Genomic DNA, 20661 nt, shown 5'->3' with positions numbered 1-20661 from the left:
TAATATCGCAGCATTTACTTTACAGATATCTTAGTAATAATTTTACAGACACACACAGTCAGCTTCCAGGTAGAGTAGCACTGTATTATAACATCAAACCTTGCATCTAACCCTATAGTAAATTTAAATTAAGTTAATGACAGAATAGCAAATCAAACATTGAATTTCTAAAATGAAAGCTACCCTCTATCTGTCAGATTCACAGGACACAACTAAAACATTCTGTTAATAAAGAAAAAAAGATTAGACTTAGATGAAAGTACTTTCAAAAACTATATACCAGGCTTCCAACCAATGCATTCAATGGAAATAGGCCTGACTCTCACTATTATGCTTTTGGACTTAAATACAGTTTTTGATAGTATTGATCAAACCATTTTACTCCAGAGGAGTAAGAATTTAGGCACTGTTTTGGGTGTTTCACTTCATAATGGTTAAACTCAAAATATGCAAAAGTATGAAGACACTACTCCCTCATTTCTACCTGCAGTTAGACAAGGTGTCTAACACAGTTTGGCACTGTCATCAGCTGTTTCTCTTTTTATGTTGTATTTATGAGAGATACAGTAATTTATAAATACTGAAACTATGTAATCCTTAAATTCAGAAAGAAAGTTAACAAAACATAATTCAGCAAATATTAAGGCAATATTGACATATTGTAACTCAAGGAGTTTGAGCTGCAGTCTGTTTATTCTTGAAACTTATTTAAACTTCAGTCTTTATCTTTTCACCCTTTTTAGAACCAGCTTTCTCTAGTTTACAAACACTGTAAAATTTTGATTGTTTTTAATATCAAAGCCTCTCGAAAAGTTATTTAATCATTTTGTATTAAGTAGAATAAATTACTGAACTTTAGATCTTACTAAGGTCTGAGCCTTTTTTACCCACTAAGATAGACAAAACAGATACTGAAAGACTTTGGACAAAAATAAAATCTTAAAGGGGAGTGACTAAGGCTGGGCAATATATTGCATTTTCGATTCAATTCTACATTTAATTGAAATTAATATACTAAAGCCAATATCATCTGAATGTTAAATAAAATCCACAAAAGCACCATTGCTCTTTCTGAGAGCGTCGATGTCAACTCTACCCATGTACCCCATTGGTGTAAAGAATACAAAAAATAGAGCGAGGATCAGAAGGGGAAGCATTTAGAATAGATAGGGTTACTGTTTACAAAACAGTTTGATTTTCCCAGGATGACAGTTCAAGCAGTATATCATCTAAAGTTAAAACATGTTACTGTACATGTGCCATGCCTGTATGGTGTTCTTCAGCCTCCCTGGCAGAATGGTCCCCTGAGAAGCAAAGTTCCAAAAAATGCTTGCTTTTCTGATGTATGCCTTATGAGGGGATAAGCAGTGGGGAGTTGGGGGTTTAAGAACTGCAGTGACCGTATTTCAGAGCACACTTTTGCTTGCTCCAAGAACTGGGCTCTCACCACACCTGGGAATGATTTCAGGTACGATTAATGAACCACCTGGAACATTCCCAGGGCCATCATAAAAGGAGCCACCTCACTCCATTTGAGGAGCCAGAGTCAGGAGGATAAAGGACGAAGCTTGTGAGGAAGGAGTGGAGGTAGAAGGACTGGGAATTGGTAGCTGAAGAAAGGACTGTGTAGTGGTGCTGGATGTAATGTACTGTACTTTGGGGAGTGAAAAGGAAAAGCGTGTTGTGTGGAAATGCGTGTCTCTGCCTGTCCGTGTCAGGTTAGGGCAGCTGTACACTCCCCGGTATTCCACACTGGATTAAGATATGTAAAATGATAAAGGCAAAGAAGATGTTAGAAATGGAGTCAGATGATAAGTTTGGGTCTCTGCCCAGAATCACAGGGAGTGGAGGAACCAGATTTGAGGGCAACTAGCTAATCTGGGTAAACCGGGAAAATGGACATTAAACTAGTAATGATATAGACTGTAATAGTGCTATCTTAGACTTTCTGAAGTCAATGTTGAGGAAGGGAGTACTCCAGGAAAGACATTGGAATTCAGATACAGATATACAGTATATGACCAAGAGAACAGGCTATACTACATTCCAAGCAGTAAAATTACTAAAATGTTAAAACAAAGATTTGTGGAAATAGGACAAGCAGCTAAATGCAAGAAGAATACTATGTGAAGAAAGCTCCTAAGCTGACTAAGTTACATGCAGGGACACAGATGGTTATAAGCAGTTATTTACCACTAAAGATTTAATAATGTGTAGATGAAATTTAAATTAGTTGCACAGTTGTGATTGATGACTAAATATTTCTTTGAATTACTAGAAACAGGTATATTAAACTGGTAAACATGGGGATTTGCTGTGTAGCAAATATTAGCATGACATCACTTACCACATTTTCAGTTGATGATGGTTTTCTAATATTTAAAAACATACTTTCATACTCCTTTCTTTGTTTGTTTCATTATTCTTCACACTACTTTTAATTACTGTGTGGCATCATGAGTGACTAGAACAATCCCAACAAAACAAGTGTTTACTTCAAACAAGGTAACAATCTATTCTTCCTTCAGTAAAGGTAGAGATTGATTATACACACACATATGCACATTTCAGGGGAGGGAAATTTTAGGGAAAAAGAAATAACTAAAGATCAACGTAGCCTAAAAACTAAAGAAACTACATTAAAAAGCAAATAGTTTCCACAGCAGCTTCCACCATTAGTGCACAATGTGAACTGGCAGTGTAAACAGTATCAATCAATCAGTTATACACAGTACAGTTAAGTTATTTTTGATAAAAGCTAAAGAAGTAATTTTAATAAAAATAGGTGTGACACATTTTTTTCCATTTATTCTCAAAAATGTTCTTGTCAATTTTTATTTTGAAACTATCTAGAATAGGGGTGGGCAATGTCAGACCTCGAGAGCCACATTGGCTACAGGTTTTCATTCTAATCCAATTGCTTAATTATAAACCAATCCTTGCCAATCTCAGACCTTATTTAATTTTATGGCTTGTTAATCTGCAATATAAGGTTCTCATATCGCAGATTTTTTTTCCTTTCCAAGGATATCATCTAAATGATTTGAAGCTTAAAATGGATAATTTTCAGTCTGTCACATTTTTCTATTAAGTTTTTTATTAAATCAAACAGTGCATGACAAACAAACACACAGATGTAAATGGAAACAAGCTAGATGGAGAACTGCTGGCTGCTTTGTCATTTGCATCTAATTGCTAATATGGAGCCATTAAAACACTGAATGCAGCTGATTAATGTTGAAATAAGCAATTAAGGATGAGGAACCTTAACAAGGAAGACCACTAAAATGAAGCATCAAAATGTCACTTAGGCAAAAAGTGATTCATCAGCAATGATTGACTTCTCATTAAGAAACTGGGTTGGAACAAAAACCTGCAGCCACTGAGGCTCTCCTGGACAGACATTGCCCACCCCTAATCTAGAACAAGTAATAATGAAACAATCTGACATAAGGCACATTTACCTTTGTTAAATTTTCATTATGTAATCCTAAATTAGCTATTCAAATATGCTCAGAGACACAGGCCCATAAAACAGTCCACAGACAGCAGCTACCAGAAAGAATTTTTGGTAACTGAAGTAACATTAAGAAGGTATACAGTCTTCTTACCTTTTCATGGTTTACCAAAGAATACACATAGAGTGGAAGAAAAAGTCTGTTGAGGAGGTGATCTGTCAATACATCATTAAGGAATTCACAGTTTATAATCAGGATGTCATTGAGATAATGGAGATGATCGAGATGCTCCGCAACTAAATCGCTTAGCTTTCCTTTGTTTCTGTGCCTAAGAAAAACAAATTTTAATACAAAATATTAATAATACTAATTTTGACCATGAGAAAAGAAATACAATTGTCATGTTAATTATAAAATATACCAACAAACAAAAAAAAAAAATAATGAAGTTATATACCAACCACTACACAAACTTTATTCCACACATGCACAAGTGGTTGCTATTCAGTTAATCTATAGAAGGCCTTTGAAGGTAACACAGACATATTTAACGAGGATATAACTCCTCATTGCAAGGTGTCAATGTGTCAGTATTGAGTTTCTAGTGTAGAAGTAACTAATTGAAAAGGTTGATGATAAGACTATGTAAGCCACGTGCAGATCTGTTGTCATATATTAAAAATAACAGCACCTTCAACACTGCCACTTTGACCAATCCCCATCAGTAGTCTATGCTTACCCAGTTTTGTTTTGTAAGGATGATTCCATACTTTAAATTATTTGCATTTGATGCATGTTCTGTATTTGCTATTTATTCTGTATTTGTTATTTATTCTTTTACTGACTGACAAATGTGCATAAGCCTTTCTGAGGGCATTTACAATAGTATATTTTAATTATTTGGTTTGAAAAATGCTCTGAAGATTTCCTTTCTGTGCATTTGCTATGATTTTATAAAACAATTGTAAAGAAACAAAAAAAATAATTTTCAGAAAATTCACAATCTGGACAATATTGATACTACGATACTTGTAATTCAAATTGAATGGTATACATCTTTTAACAGTATTATTAAAGCAACTATTATATCTCTCACACTCACTACACACATTGCTTAATTTGGGGAGAAAAAAATCTTGACATTCATAAAGTAAACTAATCAAAGTTAAATTAATTTTATGTTGAAAGGTTACAACAAGGTGAAAGCATAGAAAAGAAATAAGGAATCAAATCCTAAGAAGAGCGGTGAAAAGAATGAAGGCAACAAAAAACAAGAAATGTTGCCATCTTAATTGGTGAAGGACGTGATTAAAAAAATGAGATTTTTCTTAGTTATACTTCGGCATAACCATGCTCTGGAGAAGTGAAATCTATAATTATGGACAAGTAGCATTTGATTTTAACTGCTGTAATCCATTCCCTAAAAAGATACCTTTAATAGATACTTCCTGAATAATCTGCACGCATCATAAGTGGAAAACTAAAGTCACATGGGATTGACTTTTGAATTGAAGACAAGACTCTTGACCAACAAATAAGGGGGAGAGGTGGATCATCAATTAAAAAGGTTAGTCCTATGAGGCTTTAGTTTCCCATCGATAATGTGCACTGATTATTCCAGAAATATCTATTTAAGAGTCAGTCAGTCATTGTCCAACCCGCCATATCCTAACACAGGGTCACGGGGGTCTGCTGGAGCCAATCCCAGCCAACACAGGGCACAAGGCAGAAACAAACCCCGAGCAGGGTGCCAGCCCACCGCAGGGCACGCACATACACACACACATACCCACACACCAAGCACACACTACAGCCCACCGCAGGGCACGCACGCACACGCGCGCACACACACACACACACAGCACACACTAGGGACAATTTAGGATCGCCAATGCACCTAACCTGCTTGTCTTTGGACTGTAGGAGGAAATCAGAGCACCCGGAGGAAACCTACGCAAACACGGGGAAAACATGCAAACTCCACGCAGGGAGGACTCAGGAAGTGAACCCAGGTCTCCTCACTGCAAGGCAGCAGTGCTAGAACTGCGCCACCATACCGCCCATCTATTTAACAATATTTAGCAAAAAGAAAAAGAAAAAAAAAAAAAGTGTTTTGCACACTTTCAGTAACAAGCAACATCAGATTTTTTTTTTTTTTATTGCCATGGACATTTTTCACATCATTTGCCAATCTCACGGCCATCACCACAAGCCACATGAGGAAAGTAACATAAAAATGGGATATTTGTTTAAAAAAAGAGCATTTTAAATTATATTGAAATTAACATAATAGAAATGCGTGTATTACATATGTATGGTAGTTGAGTTGTTGAAAAAATTCTTTCAAAATTCTGACTCTAGAAAGCTTGAAAAGTACAGCTCAGAGTGAGACTCTAGTTTTAGTATATTCCATCTTTCAAGCTGTAGTTTTTATGAGAGATGTTGTTTTCACTATTTGGTAGTTATTAATTTATATTCATGTATATCATGTTGTACTGTACATCCTCATATCACACTATATGACTAGCAGAGGGCGCTACCATCACAGCAGGAGGTCATTCAAGACCCTATAGGTCATAACATTAGGTCATAACATTAGCCCTATTACAGGGTATGAGGTTCCCCCAACCGAAAGAGGGGGGTGATGTGTTGTAGCCTCACAGGCTAATGTAGTTGAAGGCGAGCTGAGAAACAGGTAACTGAGTAGCAATTTGTTATTACTGTTTAGTTAGGCCTGGGGAGCAGAGGTGCTTATTGTTTTCTGTTTTAGTTTTACTTTCCTGTATTACTTATTTCAGTTTTGTTATTCGAGCCTTTGTTTTGTTTTTATCATTTTGGACTCTATTGGTGTTTAACCCAGCCACAGGAGATCCATCCGGTGTAAAATTTTGCCAAATCAATATGCAGACAACAATTTTGGATGATCGGCTGTGGCAACCCCTAACAGGAGCAGACAAAAGAAGAAGAAGAGGACTATATTGGTGTTTGGATTTGTGGAATGCCCCCTACATGCCAAAATGGTGAATAAGGGTGCTAGAAGCTGAAACTGTGTGTTACAGGCATGTATCAGGACTGAAAGTAAAGGTTGTGGATATGGGGCCATTTCATGCTTATACAGGTTAGGTATTAGCGGTCAGCACTGATAAATGTAGGACACCACATTGAGTATAACATGTTGTAAAACTCCAGTAAGAAAATAATTTGAACATAAAAAGTCTAGTTTGTGTATTAAAAATTCTATCATAATGCTGGAATATTTATGATGTTATTTCCAAGCGCCAGACATTCAAAGCATACCGAGAAAATGGAACTGGCAGATGCGCAACAGGCCATTAAAATTGACCAGTATATTGCAGTAAAAAAAGATAGGGAAGTCATACATTTGAGGCAGACTTTCAGTGGTTTTAGAATAAGATAGAAAGAGGGTGCACTATCTGAACTGTGTTTAAAGCTCCCTAGCCAAACCAAATTTTTCTACAGTGAGAAGCAATATATTCTTTCTGCTTGCATTAGACAATGAGACATAATTTGCATTGACTTTATGTGTGAAGACATTCGTCTATATGATTTTGTAGCTGCAAAATATTTTGCACAGCTTACTCAATGCTTCTTTGACATGGCCAACAAAATACAGGTAAAATTCCGTTACAACTAATATCTTTACAACAAAGTAATTTTATGGTCCCAACAGTTTCCCCATATGACACGAGTCTATAAAAATCTTGTTACTACAAAGTACATTCAGCAGGTACTTTCATTACAACAAAGTGACCTTGAAATGCCTGAATGAATCATCCACAGAGCAGTTAGTTCTGTGGTCACAGCTCAGTTGTGCACAACGATCCCCAAGCAGAAACATTGTTTAAAAAAAAAAATTTTTTTCTTCGAACTTTGCTCGTACTGATTTTTTTGCTGTTTTTGTTTTCGGTGGTTTTCAGTGATACCTTTTGCTTATTGCTCGTCAACATTTGAAAAACATCCATTGAAATTTTACTCATTGTCACCCTCCTATAGAAACGGCAGACACGAAAAAACGATAACAGTTCATATTAGAAAAAAAAACTTTCAATTTTTGCAGCTCTCGATTGCGGCAAAAAGAAAAAAAGACGTTGCCAGTGAATTCGGAATTTCGCCATCGAAACTGTCAACTTTCTTGAAAGGGCAAGCAAAAAAAAGAAGAAAAATCTCGGGTTGCAAATGTATGCGAACTGCTGCATTTGAAGACGTCGAAAAAGCCGTTTTTTTAAAGTGGTTCAGTGATGCTCATTCAAAAAACATTCCTATTAATGTGGCACTCATTCAAGAAAATGTGAGGTTTCTAAACTCTCTTGGGACCTCCCTCAACTGGACAACACACCGAACAGCATCCCGAAGTGCGATCACCACGTCTGTGGAAGACTGTTTATATGCTGCCGGGGCAACAGCAGGCTCACAGCTCTGCTGCGCCTCTCCGCCAAAGCAAACTCGATGGGTGATGCAAGGAACATTGTAAATGCAGGGAACAGGATTACTTGGCCACGACCCTGCCTGACTGCTGTGTCTGTTTATAGGAGAGTGGCAGATCCCGCTACAATAAATAACCATGTTGTTCCTGTTTCAAGCTGAATTAAGCTGGTTTGCTAAAGTACTGAGACTCAGCCTCGTGTTTTGGGGTGTAAGACGGGGACTTATAGCACGACCCTGATCTTTGAGTATTCGCTTCTGTGGCGCCTCACTGCACCACTGTGACCCTGCTGTTGCCCTGCTCCGACAAAGGACAAACAATCTTACAAAGATGCGGCAATCACGCTTTGGGATGCACTTCAGCGTGATGTTCCCGTTGGGTGGGGAGGGGGGATCCCAAAAGAGTTCAGAAACCTCACAATATGAAGAAGATGAAAAAGATGATTCAGCTTCTGATTGATAACTGTGCTGCCCACAACATGCTTCCTCATTTAGATAATGTTCGCGTTGAATTCCTCCCACCCAGTTGCACAGCAGTGCTTCAGCCATTGGATTTGGGTATCATTCGCACCCTGAAAGTGTATTATCGCAAGGAAATGCTGAGAAAAATTCTCGTCAGCATAACTTGTAGACAGGAGAAGATTAAAATTAATGCGAAAGAAGCTATTGAAATGATTGCAGAAGCCTGGACGCAAGTTAAAAAAAGCACAATAGCAACAAATACAGAATCTCATTACAACAAAATATATTTTAGGTCCCTGGAAGTTTGTTTTTACGGAATTGTACCTGTATAGTAGAGCTGGCAGTGATGTATGAATAATACTTTTAAATACAATGCACACCAAAGTTTACAAGTTCACATTTTGGTTTGCACTCCATTTAATTCCCAGTAGCTCCAACATGTAGATGTCAACATGAATAGATCTTTAATACATCCCTGTTCATCAAGGATAGTATGCAGTTTACATATCAATCCATGATTAAATTAAGTATCTTAATTTTGTAATTGTTTTCCTTTTTTAAAAAATTTTAAATTAGGAATGGGATTAAAAACAGTTTGACATACACCTACTAAGTGATATGTACACCGTGGAGCTGCACTGGCACTTTAATGCTTCATAACTTCATTTGCATGTCTAGTTTGTGCCAAATACCTTTTATTATGTTTAATCCCATGCAAAGCTTAGAGCAAATTACATTTGCAGTTGGCATGTCGGTGTGTGTTTTCACCAATATGTAAGGAACCAAAAAAAAAAAAAAGTAGATGCCAATTTAGAGTTTTAGTGCTTCTTATTAAAGAAACTTGAGACTCAAGTGCTGGAGTCAGAGAAGGGATTTACTAGTGATAATTTGTATTTCACATTGCACTCTTTTTTCATACATGTCAGCTCACTTATGCCGTGACAGCGAGTGGTCACTTTATTACGAATAAATACTAAACATTAACTTTGCTCCAAATTTGCCTTCAGAACAGCATGAATTCACTGAAGAAAATAGGGAATAGGGAAAGCAAACCATATCAACTCTTGTGTTTTCAATAGCTTTGACAATTTAACTGGTGTAAAATCTCAAGTCCAAACAGCATGTCTGCCCCACAGAAAATTGATTTGAATGAAATTTGGTGGCTGAGAAGAACACTGAATTAAACTGAATTCACCGTTGTGTACACAGACTTTCCAGCAGAATGGGGTTTTATGCCACAAAGCTAAAAAAAAAAAAAAAAAAAACTTTTGGAATGGTCCTATTTATATTGATATGTGTAGATATCCTTTAGCATTCAAACACTGCTCTCCTCATATCAAAGTACCCAATCTCAAAATGGAACAAGCAGGTTTAAAAATTGAGGGATGGATCAAGTTACTTACAGTATATCTAAATCTTTATAACTGGAAAACTGGCAGGTTAAGAGACTTTTTTCCAAGTTGTACATGCAAGATTCAAACTGCTGTACTTTCAGAAATATCACAGAATTAACACATTAATTATATGACTTAAAATATATAAACAAAAACAATTATATGAGAAATTTGGAAGGTACATTGATTTTTCATTTATGTATTTAATGACATATCATAACACAAAGTATGGAAATACTCTGCACGAAAATGTGTCTTGTAATTTTAAAAAGTAAATATTTTGTTTGTTTTTTTTCTTCAATGTATTGCAGTAGCATTGTATGATTATATCTGAGTATTGATATAGGAAATGGCACAATATGCAATATTTTAAATACTGTGTTAAATAACTGAAAATATAATTCAAATTCTTAACCCTACTGAAGAAATATTGATTTCCATGTCTTATACTTGAATACACAGATCTATGTTAACAAATGTTGTTTCATTACACAAGAGTAAGTGGAATCACACTGACATCTACTGGACACACTATATAATGCAGTAAGTTTTTTTTTTTCCAGCATATCAGCAACTAATTCCATAACAAACTTTACAAACTTTGTAAAGAAATTAGCTATGAAAATGCAAGGAAAATATATTATGACAGAAAAATAATAATGAATCCTTACTCTTCATCCGTTTGAACACAGTTGTCGAGCTCTATTACATGACTTCCAATAAACCAGACCAAATTAGAAAAGTAGGGTGCAGCAGTCCTGTCTCTGACATAGTGCAGCATATGCTGGTTATTCACTGTAAGCAAAGGAGGCAAAAAAAAGTTTTACTGATCAATGGACACAGACTGAAAAGATCCAGAAAACACAAAAATACTAATTAACCAGCCTTTACTGATATATTTGGCAACACTTTAGGACACGGGTGTCGAACTCCAGGCCTGGAGGGCCGCAGTGGCTACAGGTTTTCATTCTAACCCTTTTCCTAATCAGTGACCAGTTTTCACTGCTAATTCACTTTTTTCCCTTCATTTTAATAGCTCTGTTAGAAGGATTCAGTCCTCTGAATTGATTTGTTTCATAGATAGATAGATAGATAGATAGATAGATAGATAGATAGATAGATAGATAGATAGATAGATAGATAGATAGATAGATAGATAGATAGATAGATAGATAGATAGATAGATAGATAGATAGATAGATAGATAGATAGATAGATAGATAGATAGATAGATAGATAGATAGATAGATAGATAGATAGATAGATAGATAGATAGATAGATAGATAGCTTTATTAATCCCAAGGGGAAATTACATACTCCAGCAGCACCTTACTGATACAAAAAAACAATATTAAATTAAACATTGATAATAATGCAGGTAAAAACAGACAATAACTTTATATAATGTTAACGTTTACCATCCCCCCCCCCCCCCCCCCCCCCCGGATGGAATTGAAGAGTCGCATAGTTTGGGGAGGAACGATCTCCTCAGTCTGTCAGTGGAGCAGGACAGTGACAGCAGTCTGTCGCTGAAGCTGCTCCTCTGTCTAGAGATGACACTGTTTAGTGGATGCAGTGGATTTTCCATAATTGATAGGAGCCTGCTGAGCGCCCATCACTCTGCCACAGATGTCAAACTGTCTAGCTCCATTCCAACAATAGAGCCTGCCTCCTCACCAGTTTGTCCAGGCGTGAGGCGTCTTTCTTCTTAATGCTGCCTCCCCAGCACACCACTGCGTAGAAGAGAGCGCTCGCCACAACCGTCTGATAGAACATCTGCAGCATCTTATTGTAGACGTTGAAGGACGCCAGCCTTCTAAGGAAGTATAACCAGCTCTGTCCTTTCTTACACAGAGCATCAGTATTGGCAGTCCAGTCTAATTTATCATCCAGCTGCACTCCCAGGTATTTATAGGTCTGCACCATCTGCACACAGTCACCTCTGATGATCACGGGGTCCATGAGGGGTCTGGGCCTCCTAAAATCCACCACCAGCTCCTTGGTTTTGCTGGTGTTCAGGTGTAGGTGGTTTGAGTCCCACCATTTAACAAAGTCATTGATTAGGTCCCTATACTCCTCCTCCTGCCCACTCCTGATGCAGCCCCACGATAGCAGTGTCATCAGCGAACTTTTGCATGTGGCAGGACTCCGAGTTGTGTTGGAAGTCCGATGTATATAGGCTGAACAGGATCGGAGAAAGTACAGTCCCTTGTGGTGCTCCTGTGTTGCTGACCACAATGTCAGACGTGCAGTTCCCAAGACGCACATACTGAGGTCTGTCTTTAAGATAGTCCACAATCCATGCCACCAGGTATGAATCTACTCCCATCTCTGTCAGCTTGTCCCTAAGGAGCAGAAGTTGGATTGTGTTGAAGGCGCTAGAGAAGTCTAGAAACATAATTCTTTACAGCACCACTGCCTCTGTCCAAGTGAGAGAGGGATTGATGTAGCATGTAGATGATGGCATCCTCCGCTCCCACCTTCTCCTGATATGCAAACTGCAGAGGGTCGAGGGCGTGTTGAACCTGTGGCCTCAGGTGGTGAAGCAGCAGCCTCTCCATGGTCTTCATCACATGTGATGTCAGAGCAACAGGCCGGAAGTCATTCAGCTCACTAGGACGTGATACCTTTGGGACTGGGGTGATGCATGATGTTTTCCAAAGCCTCGGGACTCTCCCCTGTTCCAGGCTCAGGTTGAAGATGCGCTGTAGAGGACCCCCCAGCTCCGATGCACACACCTTCAGCAGTCGTGGCAATACTCCATCTGGACCCGCTGCTTTGCTGGCACAAAGTCTCCTCAGCTCTCTTCTCACTTGTGCTGTTGTAATTATGGGTGGGGATGTCTCTCCTATGCTGGTATCAGCAGAAGGATGTGTGGAGGGTGCAGTACTCCGAGGTGAGAGTGAGAGTGGGTTAGGGTGGTCAAACCCGTTAAAGAAGTTGTTCATTTGGTTTGCTCTCTTCACGTCTCTCTCGATGGTGGTACCCCACTTCGAGCTGCATCCAGTGATGATCTTCATCCCATCCCACACTTCCTTCATGCTGTTATTCTGCAACGTCTGCTCCAGCTTTCTCCTGTACTGCTCCTTCGCCGCCCTGAGCTGGACTCTGAGTTCCTTCTGCACACGCTTGAGCTCATGCTGATCACCGTCTTTAAAAGCCCTTTTCTACTGGTTCAAAAGGCCCTTGATGTCACTTGTAATCCATGGCTTGTTGTTAGCATAGCAGCGTTACAGTTCTTACTGGAACTACAATGTCCATACAGAAGTTGATGTAGTCACTAGTGCAGTCAACAACTTCCTCAATGTTCTCACTATGTGATCCCTGCAGAATATCCCAGTCTGTTGTTCCAAAACATTCTCTCAGAGCATTCGCAGCCTCCGGGGTCCACTTCCTGAATGATCGTGTGGTTGCAGGTAGGACCCTCACTTTTAGTTTGTAGTGAGGCTGAAGCAGAACCAGGTTATGATCTGCTTTCCCAAGCGCAGGCAGCGGGGTGACACTGTATGCGTCTTTAACGTTTGCATACAGTAAATCAATAGTCTTATTTCCCCGGGTGTTACAGTCCACATACTGGGAGAAGGCAGGTAATGTTTTGTAAATGACAGCCAAACAGAAATGAGATGTGAAACGAGCCAACAGATGACCAGCTTAACCTGGGGCTTCAAACTCCAACCAGTTTCTTAATGAGAAGCCAATGCTTGCTGTTAATTAAACCTGTTATTTAATTATTCATTCTGCCACAACAGACATTTCCAAAACTGATGATTTTATGTTTTTTTCTAAGAACACCATCAAGATGTTTTGATGACCTGAGAGATCAACCTTACTGAGACCTCCACCTTGCTCTATTTTCAGATTCTGTGTGATGGGCACAGGTGAGCTGGTCATGCGGCCGTTTGTTTCGTGTTTCATTATTGTTTGGCTGCTAATTAAGGAAAAAGAAACAACTAATTAATTAGCCTGAGTCAAGCTAATTAAAAGAAATAATTAGCAGCTAAAACTGGTCTCTAATTAAGAAGATGGTTAGAATGAAAACCTGTAGCCACTGCCGCCCGTAGGACTGGAGTTCAACACCCCTGCTTTAGGACATACTTTTATAAGAATTAAAAAGGGGCAACATTAGGAGCAAAAAGATACAGAAATTCATAGTATAAGGCTGGTGCAGAATGAACACACTCATGCTTTATAAGTGAGCCACTTCTATCTGAAAAGGATTCCTCAGAGAGTCCTTAGGGACAAATTAGTTAAATTTATATTCTACTCATTCCGCTAAAGCCTAACAACCAAATATGGAGGCAGTCTATCTCATCCATTGCATGGAACACATAAGCACATTCACAGTTATTTACACTAAAACATATACAGACAGTGAAAGAAGACTATGGCACTCAAAAGCACACATAAGAACACAAGAACTAAACTTCTGAGAGAAGGCTTAATGGCCAAGAGTCAAATTTTGGGCCAAAGTTTCTGTAGATGACAAAGTTAATCCCTCAGTGCTGGTCATACTTTAAAAACAGTGAAAAAAATAATACAGAGTAATATAAAGAAAATAAAATAATTCATGCCTGGAGTATTTAAAGCCACTACAAACTATAACAGGCAATGTTCCAGTAGTGGGAACATTTGATGAAACGGTGGCAGCCAAAGGGCATGGATCAGCATTTCTCAGTCCAAGTGCCTTCAGGTTATGTAGTAGTTTTAGAGCAGTAAACAATTACTTGAATTAAAATAAAACTTGCTTAGATAATTCATTTCTTCATCCCATGATGTCATTAGTTTGGAAGGAGGAAAGGAATGTCTGTCATCTGTAATGTGTTGTTTAAAGAACAATAAATCTTGAGCTTTATATATGCTATGCTTTTTAACCATCTATCGACCCATTTAAATTAAGTTTGGTCGCACGGTTGTTACAGTAACGCCCCATCTCTGGATGGGGCGTTAGTCTGTCATAAGGTACACTCACTCGTATAGTACAAGGCCAATTATTTTTAAGCATCTATTTATTTTTTGGATGTGAGAAACAAAAACATATTACCTAGAGAAAATCTCATGCAGAGGTGAGGATGACATACATACTTCATATAGAGAATCATCAATACATTATAATCAGTAAGGAGAAGTAGGTCAAATGAGGGCACCACATTGGTTCAGTAGTTGGCACTGTTAGGAATTTAGCATTTACGTCTTAAACTTAGTGCCTGTGTGGAGTTCGTTCAACTTTCCTCGGGTACTGTGGTTTTCTTACCACATCTTCAAAGACGTTTGTGTTAGGATAACTAGTAATTCTAAATTGGCTCTGTATGGATATATGTGTGAATGGGCCTTGCACCTGATGCTGCTAGGATAGGTAGGCTCCTATGACTCTCAGCTGTATTAAGTGGCTCTAAGAATGTTATGTTATGCTGTGCTATGGGGCAGATGGAGAAAAGCTATAATGTAATTGTGCAGAAGCTGGAAGAGCAGAGACAACCCATGCAATGTACAAAAATATGCAACATAGTGCAAAAGTATGACAGCTGATACTATCTTTTATAATGAATAGCAAACACATAATCAAGGTATTCCAGTCATACATGACACAAAGCATTATGAACAAAATAGGACTATGATTCTCTGAGGTCTGATAACGTACTGTATACCAGCAAGCCAATACGAGCAAAGACTGCATATAGGTTAGAGTTGCAAAATAAGGCTTTCAACAGATCTCAGGAATATTCCAGAAATGTATATCACAATGCTAATAAAGGCCTTTATAATCTTAAGGATACTTCAGAATTATTACCAAAATGCTTAGAAAGGCCTTTAAGCCCTGCATAGTTGTGTCTCTGTACCACATGGTGATGCCATCAGCCAGGACATTTTTTTGCAGGTATCTGAAAAGTATATTCACTTCTATGCCTTTTACTGTATAACTTCATTTGGTACTGTAGTCCCATCTCGAATCATCTGGGTCACTATTTCCAATTTAAAAGTTAATGAGGATAAGGCACTCTTTGTCTCCTGATGGAATTTAGATATTCCATGTCGTTCCTTTAAGTAGTAGGATAACTATTGCTAACCATTTTTATTACTATTTTGTTATCAAGGTGTATTTTTGATACTGTGAATGTTGGTATATTTGGCTGCACGGTGAAAAGGAAATACTGTGTGCAGCTAATGAAACAAGCCTGATGGATTCCAGTGCCTAAAATTTGTACTGACGACCTCTACCGTAGCAGAGAGAAGAAAAAACTTCTCAAGCAGAAAAAGTACCTTAAATCTTTTCATCCCGATGCAAAATGAAAAGGCAACTGAACCCCAAGCCAATAAGGCCCCCTCTCCTCTTCACCTTGAGTAACTTTCCTAAGGTGCCAAATGATTATCTTAATTTGCTTTTATGCCATATTTTGATATAAATGACTGTGCTAGTGGCTGTGCTTCCCTCCCAATCTCTCTGGGAACTCTGATCAGATGTATACTTCATAGGGAAGATCAAAATAGATGGCAATATGACTTAAAGGGATATTAACTTATTAATAAATTAATTGGTGAACTGCAGCTCAGTTACAATGTAACCAAGGGACACTAAGGATTATTACAACCTGAACTGAGGAAGGTTGTGAAAAGTAAGAACACAATTCAGTTAAAAATAAAGAAAAAACAAATAGATAATTTCATTTTTTGTTATGATGGACAAAGGCATCTCAAAAAGAACAAAAACATAACTTAGACATACTGCCATTTCAAAAAACTTACATGACACTGGATTAAGGCACACAGGAATTCATCATTGATGAAGGGAGGAGGAAAAAAAAAAAAAAAAAAAAGTTAATAGTGTTAAAGCCAAGCCTCCCAGGTACTGTTCTAGGATGGTGCAATCCCTAACAAAAGTTAGAAACGGAAAGTAACTGAAAGCCTGAATTAGAAGAGAAAACAAGACATTTATCATGTAAACGGATCGGTCAACCAGCACTTTCTACATTGTACTAAATTTTATTCTATAAAAAATTTTGTGACAAATGCCACCAAGGCAAAACTGTGCACAAACTTGTATCAAAATAAATAATCTCTCCATTCATTTACTGGTTATAAAAATTGAACTCTTGCTTACTGAGTAGCTTACAAATAATTTATACTTTGATGTTGGTATCTATCAGAGATTTAAAAAAAATAATGAAACAATACAGGAGCTATGTGCTCATATACTTATTGATTAGTAGAACATGGTGCAAAACTGTGAAAACGTGCATCTGTATTATAGTATTTTTCATTATTTTTTAAGTAAATGTTAGCAATGAGTGGTTTATCATGTGTAAAGGAGAACTAACAGATAGCAGTTCTTCTGCCATGTCATCTCTACTGAAGGATGCTTCCATGATTCAAAGCTGAACTTTTTTCTCTGTTCATCCCATTCAACACTACTTTGATTATAATCTGCTCAACACCTTACCCTCAGTATGCAAACTGCATCTTCACACTTCAGCATTAACACAGTATAAAAATGTGGTTTATATTTAGACACACCTATATCTAGATCTTGACAATGTGTACATAAAGGTGTTATCTCTGCATATGCAAAGATATCTACCTTCAGGAAGACAATTTAAATGAATGTGAAGTCTGACATGAAAACTAAAGAGAGCTTTAATACAGAGTGCTGCATTATACAAGAACAGCTATAGTTTATTGGCATTGTGTGAATGTACATAACAGTGAAAGAGTGAGTCTTTTAACAAAGTTGTTGGACTGCATTTAAACAGGAACCCTGTCCATGTATGTTTATGAGACAGAGAAAAAACAACACCAGGATGGTAAAAGAATGGCTTGACTTAATTTACTATAAACAGAAGCACTTGTTTCTATATGTGAGAGACAGACAGACAGACAGACAGACAGACAGACAGAAACAGTGAGAGTTTTAGCACAGTGGCTACACCATGAAATAGATTTGGTCACCGATTGTCGGGTAGACTGTGTGCAGTCCAGAGTGATAGGGTTTGTGAGAATTAGAGAAAGCTTCTGCTGGCATATGTGAAGTCAACTGCATGGTTGGGAGATGAATCAGCTTACAGTACAGTCAGGAAGATAATGGAAAAAGTGAGTTGAAGTGGGTGGATCTTATTCACCAAATTAAACAACCCAAGATTGAAAACATACTCTGTACACAGCACAATAATTACTAAATGGTTGTTTATTGTATTTTTATTAAAGCACACGTATATTTTTTTAAACTATTGGCAACACTTTAGTTTAGGTACTACAAATGTGAATGACTTACTAATTTACTCTTACGTAACAAGACCATAGAGGCTTCTTTTGGTCTTCTTAACACTTACAAAACGTCAGTAGTTAGGTTATTCATCTCTGTGCAGTGTGGGAAGGTCCTTGCTAGGGTCATCCTCAATAGGATCCGTGATCACTTGCTGATGTACCAGCAAACGGAGAAGTCTGGTTTTACAGCTAAGATGTCTACCATGGACCGCATCCTGGCACTGAGGGTTCTCATGGAGTCCAAACACAAATATTTGCAAAGTTTCTTTGCAGCCTTTGTCAATTTTTGTAAAGCTTACGACTCATCTGATTGAGGTGCCCAGTGGGACATCCTGAGACTTCACAGGATCCCTCCAAAGCTGCTTGGTATCATGGCCAGCCTGTACACTGGTACAGACAGACAGACAGACAGATAGATAGACAGATACTTTATTAATCCCAAGGGGAAATTCACATGTCACATAGTCAGTGCTATGCAGAGTGGAGGCAGAACCTCTGTGTTTTTCCCAGTTGATTCTGAGGTTCGTCAGAGGTGTGTTCTTGCTCCTACTCTGTTCAATGCTTGCATGGACTGGGTGTTGAGCAGGGTCATGGGGTCCAGTGGCTGTGGGGCATCTGTTGGTGAAGAAAGATTCACTGATCTTGACTTTGCTGACAATGCTGTGACCTTTACAGAGTCAATGGAGGCTCTGATCGGGGCTCTTCAAGGAATGAGCGAGGAGTCTGAGTGCCTGTGTTCACGAGTGTCCTGGGGCCTCATGTATAAACGGTGCATACGCATGAAAATGTTGCGTATGAACGTTTCCACGCTCAAATCGCGATGTATAAAACCTAAACTTGGCGTAAAGCCACACACATTTTCATGGTAGCTCCAACCCTGGCGAGTTCTCCGCTCGGTTTTGCAAACTGGTGGCAACCAGCATCAAAACAGTGCTACTGTTCCTGTGTGGTTACCCTTTCTTTTTTAGATCCACATCCCTGACGCAGCTTTATCAAATACACTGAAACTGACTGCATATTGTTTATTAGTTTAAGGCATCTGATTGGAATTAACCTGTAACAATATAATGGTCTAGGGAATAGCCAAAGTATTCCAAATACCATTTAGTGTTGTTACTATTACTGCACCTTCTTTTTCTTCTTTCAGCAGCTCCCGTTAGGGGTTGCCACAGCGGATCATCTCTTTCCATATTACTCTCACTGCACTCACCACTCGGAGTATTTATATCACTATATTTGAGTGGGGAATCACAGATCTACAGCAGCTGATTGGAAAAAGAATTATCGGTATACAGCATCAAGCACACACTGCCTCAGCCATGCTGCCTAATTGAACTGCTCTCAAACGGCAAACGTTTCAAAGCCTTTTCTGTATGGACCTCGCGGTTCAGAAACAGTTTCATCCCAAGAACTATAAACGCACTCAATCAGTCCATCAAGGGCTCCTTGCAGAACTGTTTGTACTTATAAGTACAATTACCTCACTGTAAACTTGCACTACAGTTATAATATTGCACAACCTGAGCCACTTAAAGCGCGCATGATGACGATATCATTTTTAAGATGAAATGCAGCAAAATATGTTTATTATATTATACAGATAAAACCTTAACTTCATTCAAATAATATATATTGTTAATAATTAAACATGTGAGGACACGGTGCCGCAGCGCTAGCAAGGAGCTGGCGCTCTGTTCACGGATTGTTCCGGCCTTGTGCTGTATTCTTGCTGGTGCTGGCGCGTTCAATGTTCCTTAAAAGTTTTGAAGAATCTGCGTTCTAAGCTTACAGATGGCTTAACGTCTATTACAGAGCTGATTGTGTGGCGATTGGGTATTTGGAGAAAGAAAAGTAAGGACAGGAATTGGGGGTTAGTATGTTTGAAAGAGACAGTACTGCTACAATAATTATTTAATCGAAGGTCGCGCATGGCGCAGCAAGCATCTTGCGTGAGACATGAACAATCACTGCACCACCATGTTCCCATGTTTAATAACATGCTTTACCTCCTATCATTATGAAAATGATATCACGTATACATCTCAGTATTTAAAATTATTCAGAGAGCTGTAATATTATGTAATGGATTCTGTGTCCTGTCGGAGGGAGAGAATGCCCTGAAGCACATAGTGATTCATGCACAAAGAGGACATAGAAGATCAAATACAAAACTAAGCATTTAACATGCTACTTTAGTTACGATGGGATTTGAGAAACTAGTAAATTAAACGATTTTAAGATGAAGTTTATGATGTTCTCCTTTAATGACAAAATAAACTACGTGATTAAAGTGGAAATTTCGAGGTTAAAGTTAACATTTCTTGCTTTTTTCTCCACTGTGTGCCTTTTTTTTCTCTGTACCCTAATAAGCTTTCATATGACACTCAGACGGTGGGCTACGACTCACCTTTTCACGGTGACTTTGATATGTGACAACTTCTTTTTTATTTCAGGCACTGTGCGACTTTGTGAACTTGAGCTTTCGAGTTTCTCAGACACGCTATGTCACTCGATCAACTTCCTTTTGTTGTTTATACCACTGGTTAAACCAACAAATAGTACATTTTTCCTTGCCTCCACTTGGTATTCGCTGAAATTCTTCTATTTTCCCCCGTGCTTTTGCCATTGTCTTTTCACAGAAGGCTGA

General features: G+C 38.2%; 1 protein-coding gene across 4 annotated transcripts in view; it reads right to left on the bottom strand.

Moving 5' to 3' along the window:
- The window catches only part of clec16a (C-type lectin domain containing 16A), a 226728-nt gene that overhangs the window by 191010 nt on the left and 15057 nt on the right, over positions 1–20661 (bottom strand). For all 4 annotated transcript variants that reach the window (XM_051933606.1, XM_051933607.1, XM_051933608.1 and 1 more), the window contains exons 6-7: positions 10429–10552; positions 3612–3786 (exon numbers count right to left, since the gene is read on the bottom strand). In XM_051933606.1, coding sequence (XP_051789566.1) covers positions 3612–3786; positions 10429–10552 — 299 coding nt within the window. The remainder of the gene's footprint in view (positions 1–3611; positions 3787–10428; positions 10553–20661) is intronic.

The sequence above is a fragment of the Erpetoichthys calabaricus genome, chromosome 11 (genome assembly GCF_900747795.2).
Source record: "Erpetoichthys calabaricus chromosome 11, fErpCal1.3, whole genome shotgun sequence".
Lineage (NCBI taxonomy): Eukaryota > Metazoa > Chordata > Cladistia > Polypteriformes > Polypteridae > Erpetoichthys > Erpetoichthys calabaricus.
Note: the sequence above shows the minus strand (reverse complement) of the source record. Positions and strands in the feature narration are given on the sequence as shown.